Source organism: Lacerta agilis, chromosome 1 (assembly GCF_009819535.1).
Source record: "Lacerta agilis isolate rLacAgi1 chromosome 1, rLacAgi1.pri, whole genome shotgun sequence".
NCBI classification, from domain to species: Eukaryota; Metazoa; Chordata; class Lepidosauria; order Squamata; family Lacertidae; genus Lacerta; species Lacerta agilis.
Window position 1 is genome coordinate 104,835,442 of NC_046312.1, and position 16,364 is coordinate 104,851,805.

Here is a 16,364-nt window from a genome sequence, read left to right on the forward strand (position 1 = left end):
TATTATTGGACAATGAATGTGGCCATTTGCTGCTTGACTGTTGTCCAAGGAGAATCTTCATGATGGCCTCTCAAGCAAGACTCTTCATATGTCTCAAACTTGCATTTTCCTTAGTGGAAATGATAAAATGCAGGTAAATGTTCTTAGCTGAAAAATATACAGCATGAGCAGCCTCGGATATATATGTGAGGCAGAGATCTGTGTTAAGGCATGTTTATCCCTGTCCTGTGCAGTGTGAGAGAGTTCTTCCCTTATATTTTAAATGGTTTTCTGTACTGAGATAACCAGCTAAGCACTGTAGTGTTGGAAGTTCCACACAATAAATTTCTGCTATGCAGTAAGATACTTGCGGCACCTTAAAGGCTAACACAACTCTATTGGGGCATCAGCTTTTGCTGAAACAAACTAACAGGACTGCCCCTCAGGGAATGTACTAATGAATGGCAACTTAGCAGCATCATGCTGGAATTTCTCATTGAAACTTGTTTTTTTAAATTACATTAAAGGGCCACAACAGAAGGTTGCATTAAGTGATAATCATAGAGTGGAGCCACTCACACCATCAGACATGACTTAGGGCCATTGATTTCAATGGGTCTACTCCAAGGAGACCTTAATGGGATACAGCTCAGGATGTTTTGGGGAACTGAAATTACCACCTTTCTCGCCTGGCTTGTACCCTTTGGATACTAGTCTCTGTAAAGGGCAGATAAGCCCATGGCTACTCTTTTCTTAATGCATACATTGCAAGAGGATGGATGCCTCAAGTTTATGTGTACTGGGATTTTTATGTTTTAGTTAATGGAATTGATTGGACAACCAGTTTTTAAAAGCCTTCTGCCTAACCTAAGGACTCCATTGTACTCTAAAGTGTTAAGGTTCTCTCTTCCCACCACCACCTGCCCCACATTTAGTCTCTCCAAACAAGTTATGGTGGTGTGGAATTAAATTGCATATAGAGTAAGATCAGCTAGGAAATTTAAAGGATGCACACACACAGCCTTAAGGACTTTGAACCTCAACATTTCTATTATAGCAGGACTGGTATATTTTAATGACTGTCCTCCAACATTTTTCTCTGCAGATTTTTCTCTGTGTTGGAACCTGCTGAGCCGAACTTCCAGATTTTGGGAGAGGGGCTAAAAATAAAACTTGAACCGTTTCGAAATTCAGAGGGACAATATAGTTAAATAATACAGATGTGGTTGGAATTAATGTCAGGTCACCATGCGGAATGCCAGCTTCCCAGTTTGTTGTTGTTGTTGTTCAGTCGTTCAGTCGTGTCCGACTCTTCGTGACCCCATGGACCAGAGCACGCCAGGCACGCCTATCCTTCACTGCCTCCCGCAGTTTGGCCAAACTCATGTTAGTAGCTTCGAGAATACTGTCCAACCATCTCATCCTTTGTCGTCCCCTTCTCCTTCCCAGTTACACCAGTCTTATTCGGACTTGGATGCTTGAAAAAAGGAGGAGAAAAAGATGTTTCTGGGAAGAACCAAGGTGCTGAGCTTTGCCTGCAGTGGGTTTCAGCTTTTAAAATGGGAATAGAGGAAGCTGATCACATATAAAATATGGTCCGGTCTTCATTCCTCCCAGACTGCTGTCCTGCGATTGGTGGGATGGCGAGCCAATCAGGGACTGTCCAAAGCGTAACACTGTAGATGTGCTGTGCTATTGAAGAAAGTTATTTCTTCGCACCCTGTCTAAGGAGTGTGTTACTCCCTTTAGAATTAAAGAATTGTAAGGTTTGATGGGACCACGACTGTCATCTAGCCCAACCCCCTGCTAGGCAGCTCTTACTTTGCTTCAGTGGCATATTATCCCCTTAAATCTACATTTAAAAATTATTTGCTGTGTTTTCCATTTAATTAGTGACATCCATTTTCAAGCTGGTATCTAACCTAATTCTGGTCTGGGGATTTACCCTTGAGCTGCAAGAAGCAGGATCGCGGTGCATTGATTGAAAGGCACACCTCTCCTGTTGAAACCAATGGCCTTCAGTGTGTTTAACTAAGCCTGGATTTTTAAAATCCGTCTCTCTCTCTCTCTCTTTAAATAAAAAAGTGTGTTTTAGAACATCTTTCCTCTGATTCTAGCAGCATGTTAATTTATTCCTACGAAATCCAGGTAATTACTTGTGACAACCGTCTTATTATCACAGGAGAGAGCTCCGTGTGAAAGAAAAATATTCAAAAACACCGAAGGAACACAAGCCTGAAGAAAGCGACGGTGCAGGGAAGAGAGAGATTGAGGTGGGGGCTTTAGAGAATGTCGCTCTGACTGGAGATGGATGCCTCGTGCGCGGCTTGTCTCTGATAATCTCCCCCGCATGCACTGCGTGCAGATAAAATATTTATTTACCAAAGAGCCCGTAAACATCAAGGCAAATACATTAAGGCACTTCAAGCTTATGATTATTTCAAAACTGAAAGGAAATAATACCTTGGGCGAATATGGATGGAGAAAAAGACAAGGGGTGTTGTTTTCCCCCGTTCCCTTTCTACCCCATAGGGTTGTAGTTACTTTTCTATGCTGAGAGCTGGTGTATGTTTTGGACACGGGATGGGCAGGGAGGGGGAAATTGTTGTTGTTGTTGTTATTTCCACGATAGCAGTCCGGGATGAAGCTGACCCTGACGCGTCCTGAGATCATTGCGTATTATATTTGAGTGGCCGGCAGCGGCGCTTTTCTCCTGTAGTCAATTCGTGTTAATAGTGGAGGGTGACCCGTCCAATCGCTTCACCTGAAGAGGTGGGGCCTCTGTCCAGTCTCATCCTAGGTTCTGGGCTCAGGGTCGCCTGCTTCCGATGCCAAAAAAGGGAGCCGAAACTTGCGGTGGAAACACATGGTTAGGACTCAGGACATCGCGGGTGGGCGCTTGGACCCCTGACCTGTATGGCGTCAGGTGGGGACTTATCCTAAAGCCCAAATTCATTCTCGCTCTCTCTCTCCTCCTCCTCCTCCTCCTCCTCCTCCTCCTCCTCCTCCAGGTGCTCCTGAGTGTCTTCCCCCCCAAAAAAAGGTCACACAGTTATGACAAACACCAGCAACCTCTCACCACAGCCTTCCTATCCCATTTCCACCCCCGCAATCATATTAATAATATTTATTTTATTTTTATTTTTTAAGTCTCTCTCCATCCATTTGCCTTGCTCGTCGCGACCGGGAGCCAGGTGATTATCCTAATTAATGTCTATCTAATTAAATTACAGTCAGCGGTGAACCAATGGTAGGAGCCGTTTCATGCGCTCCGCAAGCAGGGAGATCAAAAGTGTGGCTTGGCTGATTGCTGCGCGGTGTCAATTGGCCAATCTCTCCTCCCGGGGAGAAATCCGGGAGAAGGAGAAGGAGAAGGAGAAGAAGGAGGGAGCGTGGTGGTGGTGGGGGGCCCGAGAAAAGAGACTGCAATCGTGGCTTCAGTTTGGGACCAGCCTTGGGTGGTGGGAGAAGCGTCTCTGGATACCTCGCCGAGGAGGGGTCCCATGATGAGGGCCCGGCGGTGGTGGCCTTAAGAAAGCAAAGAAAAAATCCAAGCACCACCGCCAGGGCTTGTTTGGTTGGGGGGGGGAGGCGGGCAGGCAAAACGAGAGCGCGGGCTGGGTCTGGAGCGATGCAGCTGGAGCATTGTCTGTCGCCTCCGTCGATGATGCTCTCCAAGAAATTTCTCCATGTGAGCGGCGGCGGCGGCGCTTACGCGTCGGGCGGATCCGAGCTTGCCTTGCACGAGCATCCTCACCATCACCATCCGCACCACCACCATCCCGCCGCCGCCATCCTGTCGTCGAGCGCTGACAACCTGGAGAGGAGTTCACCTCTGAAAAAACTCGCCAGGGGGGGGATGACGAATCAGGCCGAGGCAGACAATTTCTCTGACTCCAAAGACCCGCCAGGGGACGCGCAACAGCAGCCACCGCCACAGCAGCCTCAGCCTCCGCAGCAGCAGCAGCGCGCCAAACTCTCGCCCGTCGTCTTGGACGGCGGCGGCGGCGCCGCGGAGCAGTTGCGCCCCTCCTTCGATGGAGCGGCCGCGGCTGCGGCAGCGGCAGCAGCAGCAGCAGCAGCGGCAGCGGCGGCCGCGGCCGATCGCTACCTGCTCTCGTCGCCCGCGGCCGCAGCTGCGTCCAGCGCGCCTCCGGCCGCCGCGTCGGCTCCCCCGACGGCCGCCAGCATGTTCCCCTACCCGGGCCAGCACAACCCGCACGCGGCAGCCTTCTCCATCGCCAGCCCCAGCCGATACATGGCGCACCACCCGGTCATCGCCAACGGAGCCTACAACAGCCTGCTGTCCAACTCGGCCCCGCAGGGCTACCCGGCCGCCGGCTACCCTTACCCACAGCAGTACGGCCCCTCGTACCAGGGCTCTCCCTTCTATCAGTTCCCTTCGGCGCAAGCCGGGCTTGTCCCGGGAAAGGCGCAGGTCTACCTATGCAACAGGCCGCTCTGGCTGAAGTTCCACCGGCACCAGACCGAGATGATCATAACCAAGCAAGGCAGGTAAGCGGCGGCGGCAGCGCCCGGAGGAGAGCGGGAGCGGCGGGATGGGGTGGCCAGGGCGGGGAAGAAATGCCAGCGAGGCGCAAAGCAAAGGCGGCATGGAGGGTGGAAGGTGGAATAAAAGACGCAAAGCCAAAAAAAGAGAGAAAGAAACAAAAACAAAAACCAGCCCCTTCGAACTCCAAGAACATTTCCTCTGGAAGAGCTTCCTTCGCTCCAACCGACTTTCCTTCCTTCTTTGGGGTTTGCTCAAAACTTTTGTTCTTCTTTACGCACACCCCTTCTCCATTTTTCTTTCCTTTTGGAGAACGCACCGAATACCGGGAACTCGTCGAGGAATTCACACTAGCAGCTTTTTTTTCTTTTTAAGAGGCCGAAAACAAAAAAGAAGTGCCATGTTTCTTTCTTTTTTTCCTTTTCTTCGGAGCGCTTATTTTAGTACGCTCCTTTTATCGTGCAAACCTCAATTGTTTCCTCCCTCGCTACAAAATCTATTATTATTATTATTATTATTATTATTATTATTATTATTATTATTATTATTATTATTATTATTTTCTACTTCATTTTTTTAGCGGATGCTGCGCTCCGCTGCCGCTAGTTTCCTCGCTTTCCTCTGGCGACCCGAGAAGCGGCTGGTGCCAGAGAGCGGCTTGTGCCTTAGGTAGTGCGGGAGCCCGGTTGCCAGCAGTTTAGGACCGGAGCAGGACATTTTGCAACCCGGATTGCTCTCGACCGGTTGCATAGTTTCTCCGCGCTCCGCCCGGATCAGAAACAGCACGGCCTGAAAGTAAGCTCCACTGAAATCACCGGGATTTGTTTCCGAGCAAATCTATTTCGAAACAAGGGTAGCTAATAATAATTCAAGCCATCGCGGTTCGGACCAGAGTCTGACTGCCTGGTGGCAACCCTGTTTCCTCGGAAGGAGATCTCGTCCATTTCAGGCGGCTTTACTTGGAAGTGTGCGCTTTATTTAGCCTTGTGCCTTAAGGAGAAATACGCAGGAAGCTGTTATTGCCTTGGGCGCACGATCCGAGAGAGGGAGACAGAAAAGATGATAAATGTGCTCATTTAAAACTGAGGTTCAGTCCCGGTCCGATGAGGTCCGTTTAGGTACTCTGACGAAACTACAGTCTGCAACTCCCTAAAGCGGAGAGCAAGATCGACCCTGGCTTAGAAGAAATCTAGTGAGAGATGTGGTGCGTGCTAGGGCATCCAAATGTATTTTTTAAATATTGTTATTGTGATTATTTTTCCTCCATGTAAAATCTCTTTCTCCCCCCCCCCTTCCAAACAGGCGAATGTTCCCTTTCTTAAGTTTTAACATATCTGGTCTGGATCCCACGGCTCACTACAATATTTTTGTGGATGTCATCCTGGCCGATCCAAACCACTGGAGATTTCAAGGCGGCAAATGGGTGCCTTGCGGCAAAGCGGACACCAATGTACAAGGCGAGTCCTTCCCCAATTAACACGTTCGCTCCCCCCGTCTCTCTCTTCTCCCTCTCCGCATCCACACGCGCGCACGTCGCTTAGGTGAGAAGGCTTAATTGGAGCCTGGCTGGACTGTCTTAGACCAAGGAAGCGACGCCAAGGAGGGCGGGTGGGGTGGGGGACCTGGAAAGCCTGATGAGGAAAGACAGAGTGGATTTATTGCTGTGTGTGTGTGTGTGTGTGTGTGTGTGTAGAATGGCTATTTTAATCCTTCCCCGCGTTGAGATTTTTAAAATCAAATAAAGACGAAGCGAAGGGGAGTCGCCGCGGCTCCTGAGCGCTGTCAATTTACACTGGGGAATTCAATGAAGCCATCTGTGAAGGGCTTGGGGAGGGGGCGCAGGAAAGAGGCGCACCTCGTGTCTTGCTTTCCAAAGTGGTCTCTCTCTCTTGTTGTTTTGTTTTCAAACGTGTCCCTTCTGCCTGCCTTCAGGAAATCGAGTTTATATGCACCCAGACTCCCCCAACACAGGAGCCCACTGGATGCGCCAGGAAATCTCCTTCGGGAAGCTGAAATTGACTAACAATAAAGGCGCCTCCAATAACAACGGGCAGGTCAGTTGTTGCGCCCGAGAGCCAGAGAAAAGGAGGAGGAGGTGGAGGAGGAGGAAAGAGGGACTTTGATTTCTTTTATCCCTTTGCAACCTCGCCCCATGCCGATCTGCAGCTCTGACTTGGGACTGCCTTAAAACCCGATCGACTTCTCTCTTGTGGACCCTAAGGGATCCCCACCACCACCTTCATTCGCTTTCCAATTGAGCCACCTCACCCACACCTTAAGGGCGGCGGATCATAGCATCCCCGCACCTTCGCTCAATTTCCCCCCTTTTGTAACAGAAGCCGAGTAAGAGCTGATCTGGTTTCAGTTTCAAAAGAACTGAGCGGATCCACCGAGCCACCGCGAGGGAAAAGAAAAGGCAAATAGGCGGGATCAGGGAGAACAAAGAAGGGTATTGGGAAAGGCGAAGGAATCCGCGGTGGATCTCCGAAGGTGAGCTGGGTAGGTGCGCGAAATTACTAGTGCGATTGGGGGGGGGGGCGGGGAGCGGGAAAGAAAGATTTCGGATCAAAGCTGACCCCTACACTGCTGGCTCCCAGATGCTGTAACAAGGTTATCGATCCCAGGTGGAACTTGCTTCCCCTTTCTTGTTCCTCTTATTTCCCTTTAAAAAAAACCGCGGTCAACCTCTTGTCTCCCGCACCCACCCTTTCTCTCTCTCCGCCTGCAGATGGTGGTCTTGCAATCCCTCCACAAGTACCAGCCCCGCTTGCACGTGGTGGAGGTGAACGAGGACGGCACGGAGGATACCAGCCAGCCCGGCAGGGTGCAAACCTTCACCTTCCCGGAGACGCAGTTTATCGCCGTCACCGCCTACCAGAACACCGATGTAAAGAGCTTTTTGTCTGTTAGCTCCGAATCCCGCTCTGAATTCGGGACAGAGGCCCGCGGCGGAGGGGTTGGCAGGAAGACAGGGATCTCGGAGGGCGAAGTGGTGGCGTGGGTTCTCTTTAGCTGAGCTCGGATATTGTGTCCCTAACTCTGAAGACCATCTTCAGGGATCGCAGGGCAGCCAGTTCCGCGATTTTAATATATAATTTTAAAATGCTAAAAATCTTCCCCCCTCCCAAAGTAGGGAGAATAATTAGATGTTCCAAAGAAGTAAAACAAACACCAGCTTCAGGAGACCAAAAACAGCTTTCAGCGTTTGTCACCCTGCATTGGCTACTTGATAAGTATTATGGCAGTTCTTGTATGTACAGTTTTAAGACACAAACACACATTTGAACTGGCTTTGCCCGTGTCTGTATGCGTAAGAGAAAGCGGTAGGTGTCCTATTGCTGGAGCGCTTTAGTGAACAGCTTTCTTTAGGCTGCAGTCCAACCCCCACTTCCCTGGGATGAAGCCCCATTGTACTCAATGGAACTTGCTTCTGAGTAGACGCTGCTAGCAGGCCGCTGTTCCCGTGTCCACCAGCTCTGCTTGAATGGCTCGGGTTTTTGTTTTCATCTACATCTCGTGCCAGTCTGTTGGGTCCTGGCGCTGTAAATAAAGCACGTGGCTCGAAGTGAGCTGCCTTTGCAGCCGGATCCTGAGCCGAGTTTACTGGGAAGTCGGTCTCCCTGAGTTCAGCGGGGCACTTGCTGAAGTGAGGGAGCCCCGATCCGCGCGCGAAGATAAGTCGTTTGAACGGCGGACCACACCGGTTGGTTGAAAAAAAGGGAAGTGTAGCGTTTCTAGGCTGAGTTGCAAAAATAACTGCATTTGAAAGTTAATTTAGAACATTTTAGCCTATCGGGGTAATGAAATTCATCGGTGGGAGGACATGTACGCGGGTTGGCGTGTTCTTTAGTGCTGCTGATACTATATTATTACCATTGCTATGACTATTATTCCCGTTCCTGTTAGCGTGGCAATCCCAAAATGAAACAACAGAATCCCCGCTATAAATGATGGTGGTGTTGGGTGGGTTTTATTTTTATTATTAGTAATAGTCCTCAAGTATGAAATGTGCTATCCCAGGAAGCACCCCTGACTCTTTGCTTTCCTTCGCCTCCACAGATCACGCAGCTGAAAATAGATCACAACCCTTTTGCAAAAGGCTTCCGAGATAACTATGACACGTAAGTCAACTGTGGACTTGAGTCTTCTTTATTCTCTGCTGGCTAGTAGTGGGGAAATGTTTAGATCGGGGTAGCCTTCCTCACCTCCCTTGAAAAGAATGACTCAGTTAAATGTTCGTTGCCTTTTTCCGGCTTCCCCAAAGAGGAACTAACCCTGGGCTCCTGGAATGTACTCAGTTTCTCTCCCCTACCCCCTTCGGCGTAGCTGCTATATAACTAGGAATTTGGGAGTCTTCCGCACCCCTAGCAGGCGCTGGCAGAGTAGGTCGTGCGAATGATGCTCCCAGAAGTGCGCGCAGGTGGGCACACGCAGTTTGGTCGTCCAGCTCATATTTTGGTGCATGAAGAAGGGGGCGGGGGAGGAGTAGGGATTGCAGGCTCATCTCCTTTGCTTACCCGATTCCCAGTTGTAACAGTTGCACTTTTGGAGGCGTGACTTCAGTTCTGTGGGTTTACCCGCAGGAGGGTGCGCTGTGCCTATTGACACAAGACTTGTGAAAGAAGGGGCAGGTTACTTGTGCGAAGAAATGGCTCTTTAAACGAACCCGAGTGCTTTGTGTTAGAAATAAATATTGACCTAACCACCTTCGTATCCCGCTCTTCCTCCAATCACACAACAACCTTGTGAGGCAGGTTAGGCAAAGGAGATCACGAGAGGGGGCCCGGCGAACTTAGGGAATTCACTGGCTCTGAGTGATCCTAAAGTTTGACTTGAGCCAAATGCAGTGATCGCAAGCTTCCTTTCTAGAGAATAAGTCCTATTCAAGGCAATCAAATGGGACTTACTTAGAATCGAAGTAAACGCGCTTGCAGGCGAGCTTTTAAAACCCGAAAAGTTATCACCTGTCTTTAAAACAACAACACCCCCATCCTCTGACATGCCTCGGATTTTGCTGTCTAAAACAGCTGACTGTAGTAATTGCTTTGAGATTCGGCTGATAGCGGACTGCCCCTTGTACAGATAAATTGATCAGGTGTGCGACGTATTCATTTCCAAACAAAAGGAAAGTTCGGCGGACCCAGTACTGTAATTTATCTAATCAGAAGTTTGCCAAGTAAGACGGTCCCTACTCCCCCCACCCCCACCTAACTACAAGTCAAAGGAAAAGGAGTGTTAACAAACGCGATAGAAGAAATAGCTACAAAATAGGTGGTGCGCTTAGCCAGGTTTTCGAGTTACCCAGAATTTCTCAGCCGGCGGCCCTGAAGAATAGCTTTAGAGTTCGCCTGTTCCCACAGGGACAAAGGCTGCCCCCGGGAGAAGACCTTCGGCTGATGTTTGCTTGTCTCTGTTCCTAGAGCCACCAATTATCCCGAGTTTTGCCGCAAATTGTGAGATGTGCTTTTTTAGACTTTTCGCAAAGCTGTCGGTGATTTCACCTCTAGGCTTCGCATCAGCGAAATCGATTTTAGAAAGAAACAACCTGACTCTTTGCTGCTTCCTGTGACCCCCTCCGCAACACCACAGCTGTCTGATCCTCCTCCCCTCTCCAAAAACAGCACCCTCCCTTCCTCAAGATCCTGACTCATCCTCGACCTTCTTCCTCTGTCGGGAAGACACCAACAACACGCAGTTCTGTGGACTGGTGTTGGTAAAGGGGGCAATGTTGCGAGAGGGGCTGCCATTGCAAGTCTTAGACCTTTGGGAAAGCAAAAGCACCATCTGTGCTGGGAGAAGGCCGTCTGGGGCTGATGCTGGAGACCCAAGAGGACCCCGTAAGGCCAGCAGCGCAGCCCCGTGTGTGCGCGCGCGTGCATTACTCGGGAGTAATTCCCGCTGTGCGCAGTGGGGTTTCTCCCAGGTAAACGTGCAGAGGATGGCAGGATGATGGAAGCTAGTCACCAGGTGGCCCCAAGGTCCTCAGGGCTGTAGAGGGGGGGAAAGTATGCTGACCCTGCCTGTGTTCCTTGGGCCTGGCTTTTGGAAAGGTTTACCCAGCTTTCCAGACATGTGTTGGAGAAATGTGCCTTGCCTGGGGTCTGAAGGGACCCTTTCCTCGGCTTCTTCGTCCTCCTTCAGTGGCGATTTAGAAGCAACCTTTTTAGTTCGCAATCCAAACAGCTTTCGAGAGGGAGTGCAAATCCGGATGGGTAAAGCCAATGGGGTGGCTAGCATAGTGCAAGCAACACTGAAGTCACTCTCCAAGGTCCTGAAATTTGTTGGAAACAGATGCTCCGTCACTCCTTTCTGGGCGGAGCAGGAAGTTCCCTAAAGCCCAAATCTGACCTAGAATGTGCAAATAGTTCCTTACATATGGTGAAGCGTATTTGCCATTAAAGGCTTTATTTCCCCCTTTTCCAGGCGTGCAATAGCAATTTTCCGCAGCGGCAGGGGACAACTATCCCTTAACACGGTCCAACCACCCCCGCTCTCTCCTCTCCTCCAGCTTACAATGCAGGATTTATTTCGAAAGTTCCTAGAGATTTAAATCCATGCCTAATGTAAACAGCCTCGACCGCAAGGTCATCCAAAGAAACAGGTGGCAAGTTAGCAAGAGTTAATCAGTGCGGACCCTTCCCTCAATTACGGCGACAGAGTCGTGCACAAAGCCATCATATAGGCGCAACAGCAGCGTGCGGAACTCGGTTCTTGCTGGCTTCCTGCGCTATAGATCTCGTTTTCCGTTGCGCGGCGATCCACCGTTTCTTATTAGCAACCTCGGGAAGAGAATAAAAGGGTGTGATCGTGTGCCTGCCCCCTCAGATGCCCTCAGATGATCGGAGCGGTTGCAATTGAACACCGCCTGGCTGGTCTCTGCTCGCACAGCCGCTGGCGCTTAGCTCGTTAAGCAGCCTATTCAGGGAACCGCTCAGAGGCTGCCTCGCCTGCTGTTTGCTACAAATGGCCCCGGAGTACCTGTTGCGTGTATTTGGGCCTGCGTCGATTTAACCCACTGGCAGGCTTATTCTTGCAGGACGGGTGGGGTGCCTTGTTTAAAATAAAATGGAAAACCGGTCTTAACCTTTTGCACGCTGTTGGTTTCCTTTCTCGTTTTTATGGTAATAAATAAATCTGGCCAGGGGGAAAAAAGCCCAGTCTAGTTCTCCCCACCCCACCCGCCCTCTTAAAAAAAAAGACGCCTTTTAAAACAAAAGTCGTACGTATACTTTAGTGAATCTGACATAATCCAATGTTTCCTTGTCTGGGTTAGTTATCAAGCAGACGAGGACTCAGTTGATTGGATTCTGGGCTCCAAGCCAGGCAGCGATCCTCTTCCTCTCTGGATCTCCAGGTGCGCTGCCTTGTCTGAAGCTCTAGGCTTCTCGTTATCAACGGGGCTCCATTGATTTAAGGGGTTAGGAATGCTGCCTTTTCTTGGGGTGGTTCCAGGTTACTTTAAGGGTTCTGGGTGCCTTGGGTTTTGTTTAGTTTCTTGGATCCACGGGGCAGAAATGTAGACTTCCCTTGTGCTAGTTTCTCTCCGCGAAATAACCCCACTGGATCCCCTCTCCCAAGCATTTGACTGTCCAGTGAAGTTGCTGGATTAAGATCAAGGGACGTCCTGAAATACCATTTTCTGGAAAGGGAGATTCCTTGCACTGTGTAAAATTGTGGTGTTTTGCAGTAAAAAATAATAATTGCCTATCGTGATTTGAAGCTTGTAGCTCTTAAGATTACCCCTTAAGAGTAATCTGGTCACGTCACTTACCTAGTCCCTTCTGACCCTGCAGTTTTTAGCACTGACTCTTCCTGGGCTCATCTGTCCAGCTGTTGCTTACTGCAATCCCCAGAACTAACTCCCGTTGAGGTCAATGAGGACTTGTTTCTCTAGTACCCGTGACTGCAGCTTCAGGTTCTCGAATCAAAGGTTTTTGGATTGTTCATTTCATGGATCCTCCTGTATTATGACTATAATAGAATAGAAAACCAGGTGCTTTCTTAGAGCTCGTATAGTGGATTCCTCCTCCTGGACCTCCCAAGAATCCAGCTCTACCCCAGGCGAATGGTTATAGAACTACTGCCCCTGGATGCCTCCTGAGGTTTAATCTCTGGTCTCGATTCCCAAGGACACGTGTTTTGTTCTGCCGATACCTCGCTCAGAGCCTTAGATTTGTCAAAGAGTCTAGAGACAAGAGGCCCTAGAGAGGTCCTTGTCCAAGGTCCTGAAGTCATTGCAGTCTTACTCTCCCTTATTTGTGGTCATTTGCGTAGGACAGCCTCTTCCAGATGCTTTGGACTACAACTCCCATCAGCCCTAGGTTGGGGAAGGCTGCACTAGGAATTATAGCGGTGAACTCCCCCATCTTTCCCAAGACCCTCCTATTATCTCCAGCGCAACCATCATTTACAGGAAATTTGGGGAGTGGGGACCCAATCATTCCAAGATCTGCCCATTGTATTTATTTCTTTTTGGAACCCAACGGTTCTTAACTGGCTCAATTTCTTCCTTTTAGAGCAGAGTCTTGTGTTTGACTTTTTATAATTTAAGGAGGCTCCTGAGCTGCAGCCCGCCATTTTTCTTTTTAAACCAGATGAGAAGAAATGAGCGTTACCCACATTTACTGCTGTGGGACGGAGGTTGATTGCCCTCCCCTTGTTAAAAGGGAGGAGAGCGGCAACCCTAGCACAAAGCCCGCCTGGAAAGTCACGTTGTCACCTAGCTGCTCTTCTCCTTTATGTGCGTAGTGGTGGTGTGGCTGCAGAGGAACTTGACGCATGCTCAGATGCCTCGACGACTTGATTTACGAGATTAGCTTAATCCAGGGATTTGAAACCTGTGACACCCCCCCTCCCCATTTTCACCAGTGCTGGCTGGGAGTGATAGGAATTGGGGGTCTTGGAACACCTGTGGGTCTGCTGCCTCCCCAGCTACAGGAGGGACACTAGAATCCCATAGGTTGAACACTAGTCATGCATACAATGCTGATCATTCAGACTTCAGAGACGGTGCCCTTTAACCACCACAACCCCGTGAGGTAGGCCTGAGGTGCCAGACCGGCATAGGAGCCAACTCCTAGGAGCTGAGGGGTCTTCACCCCCCCCATTTTTAAGAGGGGGCCACTCCCCCAAAGTTGATGGGCATTGCCATTCAAATGGTGTGCATGCACCATATTCACATGATCGATTATGCAGGGCCCTCAATATTTTATTCAAGTTGGTACCCCTGACGACAGTGATGCCCAATGAGTTGAGCAAGGATTTGAGCTCTGAAGCGGCTCTCTTGAAGTTGTTTGTTGGGGGAGGGCGGCGGTTAAAGGGCGGCCACGTTGCTCTGCGTCCTCTCTCCCGCCGACTGACCCGTCACCCACATGTCTCCCTTCCTCCTTCCCCTCAGGATCTATACGGGCTGCGACATGGACCGCCTGACCCCGTCGCCCAACGACTCCCCTCGCTCGCAGATAGTGCCGGGCGCCCGCTATGCCATGGCGGCCGCGGCGGCCGGCTCGTTCCTGCAGGACCAGTTCGTCAGCAACTACGCCAAGTCCCGCGGCTTCCACCACCACCACCACCACCACCCGGGGGCCGGCGCGGGAGCCGGCGTGGGCCCCGGAGGGCCAGTTCCGGAGCGGGGGGTGCCTCACCCCAACGGGCTGCTGTCTCCTCAGCAAGCCGAGGAGCCGGGCGCTCCCTCCCCTCAGCGTTGGTTCGTCACACCCGCCAACAACAGGCTGGACTTCGCCGCCGCAGCGGCAGCCTCGGCCTACGACCCGGCGGGCGATTTGGCGGGAAACGCCGCCACCCTGTTGTCCTACGCGGCGGCCGGAGTCAAGGCGCTCCCCCTGCAGGCCGCAGGCTGCACTGCGCGGCCCCTCAGCTACTACCCGGACCCGTCGGGCTGGGGAGCGCGCAGCCCGCCTCAGTATTGCGCCAAGGCCTTGTCGTGCTGGCCCAACGGCGGCGGAGGGAGCAGCGCCCGCGCAGGGGGAAACCCCTATTTGCCCACAGGGGCCGGCGGCGGCGAGGAGCCTGACAGCCTGGCTCCCCCCGAGCGCTCCCCCTTGGTGGCGCCTCCGCCGCCTCCCCCCTCGGCCGGGCAGCCCCCCGAGGACTCGAAGCCCCCGAAGGACTTGTCCGACTCGAGCTGGATCGAGACGCCGTCGTCCATCAAGTCCATCGACTCGACCGACTCTGGGATTTACGAGCAGGCCAAGCGCCGGCGGCTCTCCCCGGCGGGCACGCCGGCCTCCGAGAGCTCCTCGCCGCTCAAGAGCGAGCCCGCCCTGGCGCCCAGGGACTGCGACAAGACCTGCGCCAAGGACATCGGCTACTACGGCTTCTACTCGCACAGCTAGAGAGGCGGCCCTTTACCCTCCCTCCCACCCACCACACATACATACCCCTCCCCCTCCCCTCAACGGTTCTCCCTTCCCGCCAATTCTTTCCCGCCAAGCTTCGGCGCCTGCGCGAGAGGCTGGGCGCTTAGTTAGGCGCGTTATTCGAGCGCCTCTCTTTCTCCGGGCCTTGCGCACGCGCAGTCAAGTACCCTCTCTTTCGCTCCCCTTCCGCTTTCTTTCACGCACGCGCGTTAGGGTGCAAGCGGCACATCTGCGCGCGACACCCACTTTAGCTTCGCAGTGGGGGGTGGGGGGGGGATCGGCACCTGCGACGAGAAATCGTTGTTTCTCTCTCCCTCTCTCTTTCCCATCTGAAGTGGTTATTTTAATCGCTTCGCCCCTGGCAAAAGCAAAGGGAACATAGGGAACGCTCCCCACCTCTCCCCCCTCCCACTTTGTTTGTACCCAGGTCTCCAAACGCCTGCAGGGAGAAGTAAGACGTTTCCTTGATCCGTATTAAGTGACTCCACTTAAGGGATAACCCATTCGGATCAAGGCAACGAGAATCGTGATCCCCTTTAGCCATCTCACCTGGTCCTTGCAGTGAAGATGGTTAAAGGCTGAGAGTGCGGATCCCAACCTTTATCCTAAAACTGCAGTCCTATCCATACAGCTTTGTTTGGGAGGAAACCCCTTCCTCGCCGCTCAAGCCTAGGAATATTTTGTTCGGAAGTGCTCATTTGGCTTACTCCCAAGTAACGGCGAACTGGTCTGCATCCTGAGTTAGGATCGCACTGGCAGTGGTTTGGATATCAACCCGCCCAGGTAACAGTTATTCTGCGGAGTATCAGGCTGGGAGCGCAATGGGAACTTTTACTTGCCATTAAAGCTAACTTCTGTTAGGGTTCTCACAGCGCCCTCCAGTTGCTTATCCAAATTTAATGCTGTTAAGGCTGCAATCCTAAGCGTCCTTACTAAGGGTCCCGGTACTTTACCCAGCAAACGCGGTTGAAAAGACAGACCTGCCGATGGTTTTGAGTCTGTTCAGCCTATTTCGCAACGTTATTTCGCGCTCGCTCACTGTGGAAGAAAAAGAAAAGGGACTCAAAGCTTTCTAGAAGAATGTTAGTGGATTTAGTGGGAAACCTCTTGTCCTCTGTTGAGACATAAATATGCGCATACTTGTCTGTATTTAATATCCTGACAAATTGATTTTTTTATATTTAAAAAGTCATCTTCCTCTTTTCTAACGTGAGCTGGAAGCGGCTTCCCAAAACAGTGTTAAGGGAATTAAACTACAACAATGAAATGAACACAACTAGGCATTAATTAAAGTTCATATGAATGGATCCAGAAATTCAGTTAACACCCTAGTACTTCTGTGGAAGCAAGTTTCCCAGAAAAGGAAAGGACTCCTCGCCTTTTACACTTGCATAAGAATGCCGTCTTTCTAGATTTTGGATTGGTGGTTTAATTGGCACCTTAGTCTCAAAGGGGTTAAGAAATCGAGTCCTTTGCGCACGATCCATACCAAAGTT

The 16,364-nt window shown here is 51.1% G+C and overlaps 1 protein-coding gene across 2 annotated transcripts; it reads left to right on the plus strand.

Annotated features, from left to right (window-relative positions):
- Positions 1 to 3,204: 3,204 nt before the first annotated feature.
- Positions 3,205 to 15,026, plus strand: TBR1 (T-box brain transcription factor 1). Of its 2 annotated transcripts, XM_033165883.1 has the most exons (7): positions 4,119 to 4,494; positions 5,792 to 5,946; positions 6,422 to 6,543; positions 7,218 to 7,376; positions 8,549 to 8,610; positions 11,763 to 11,843; positions 13,887 to 15,026. In XM_033165883.1, exons 1-7 carry the CDS (start codon positions 4,169 to 4,171, stop codon positions 14,842 to 14,844), a joined length of 1,863 nt encoding a protein of 620 aa, XP_033021774.1. In that variant the 5' UTR covers positions 4,119 to 4,168; the 3' UTR covers positions 14,845 to 15,026. The 2 variants fall into 2 exon arrangements, with proteins under 2 accessions (XP_033021768.1, XP_033021774.1); XM_033165877.1 differs by lacking the exon at positions 11,763 to 11,843 and having other exon boundaries at positions 3,205 to 4,494.
- Positions 15,027 to 16,364: the final 1,338 nt, after the last annotated feature.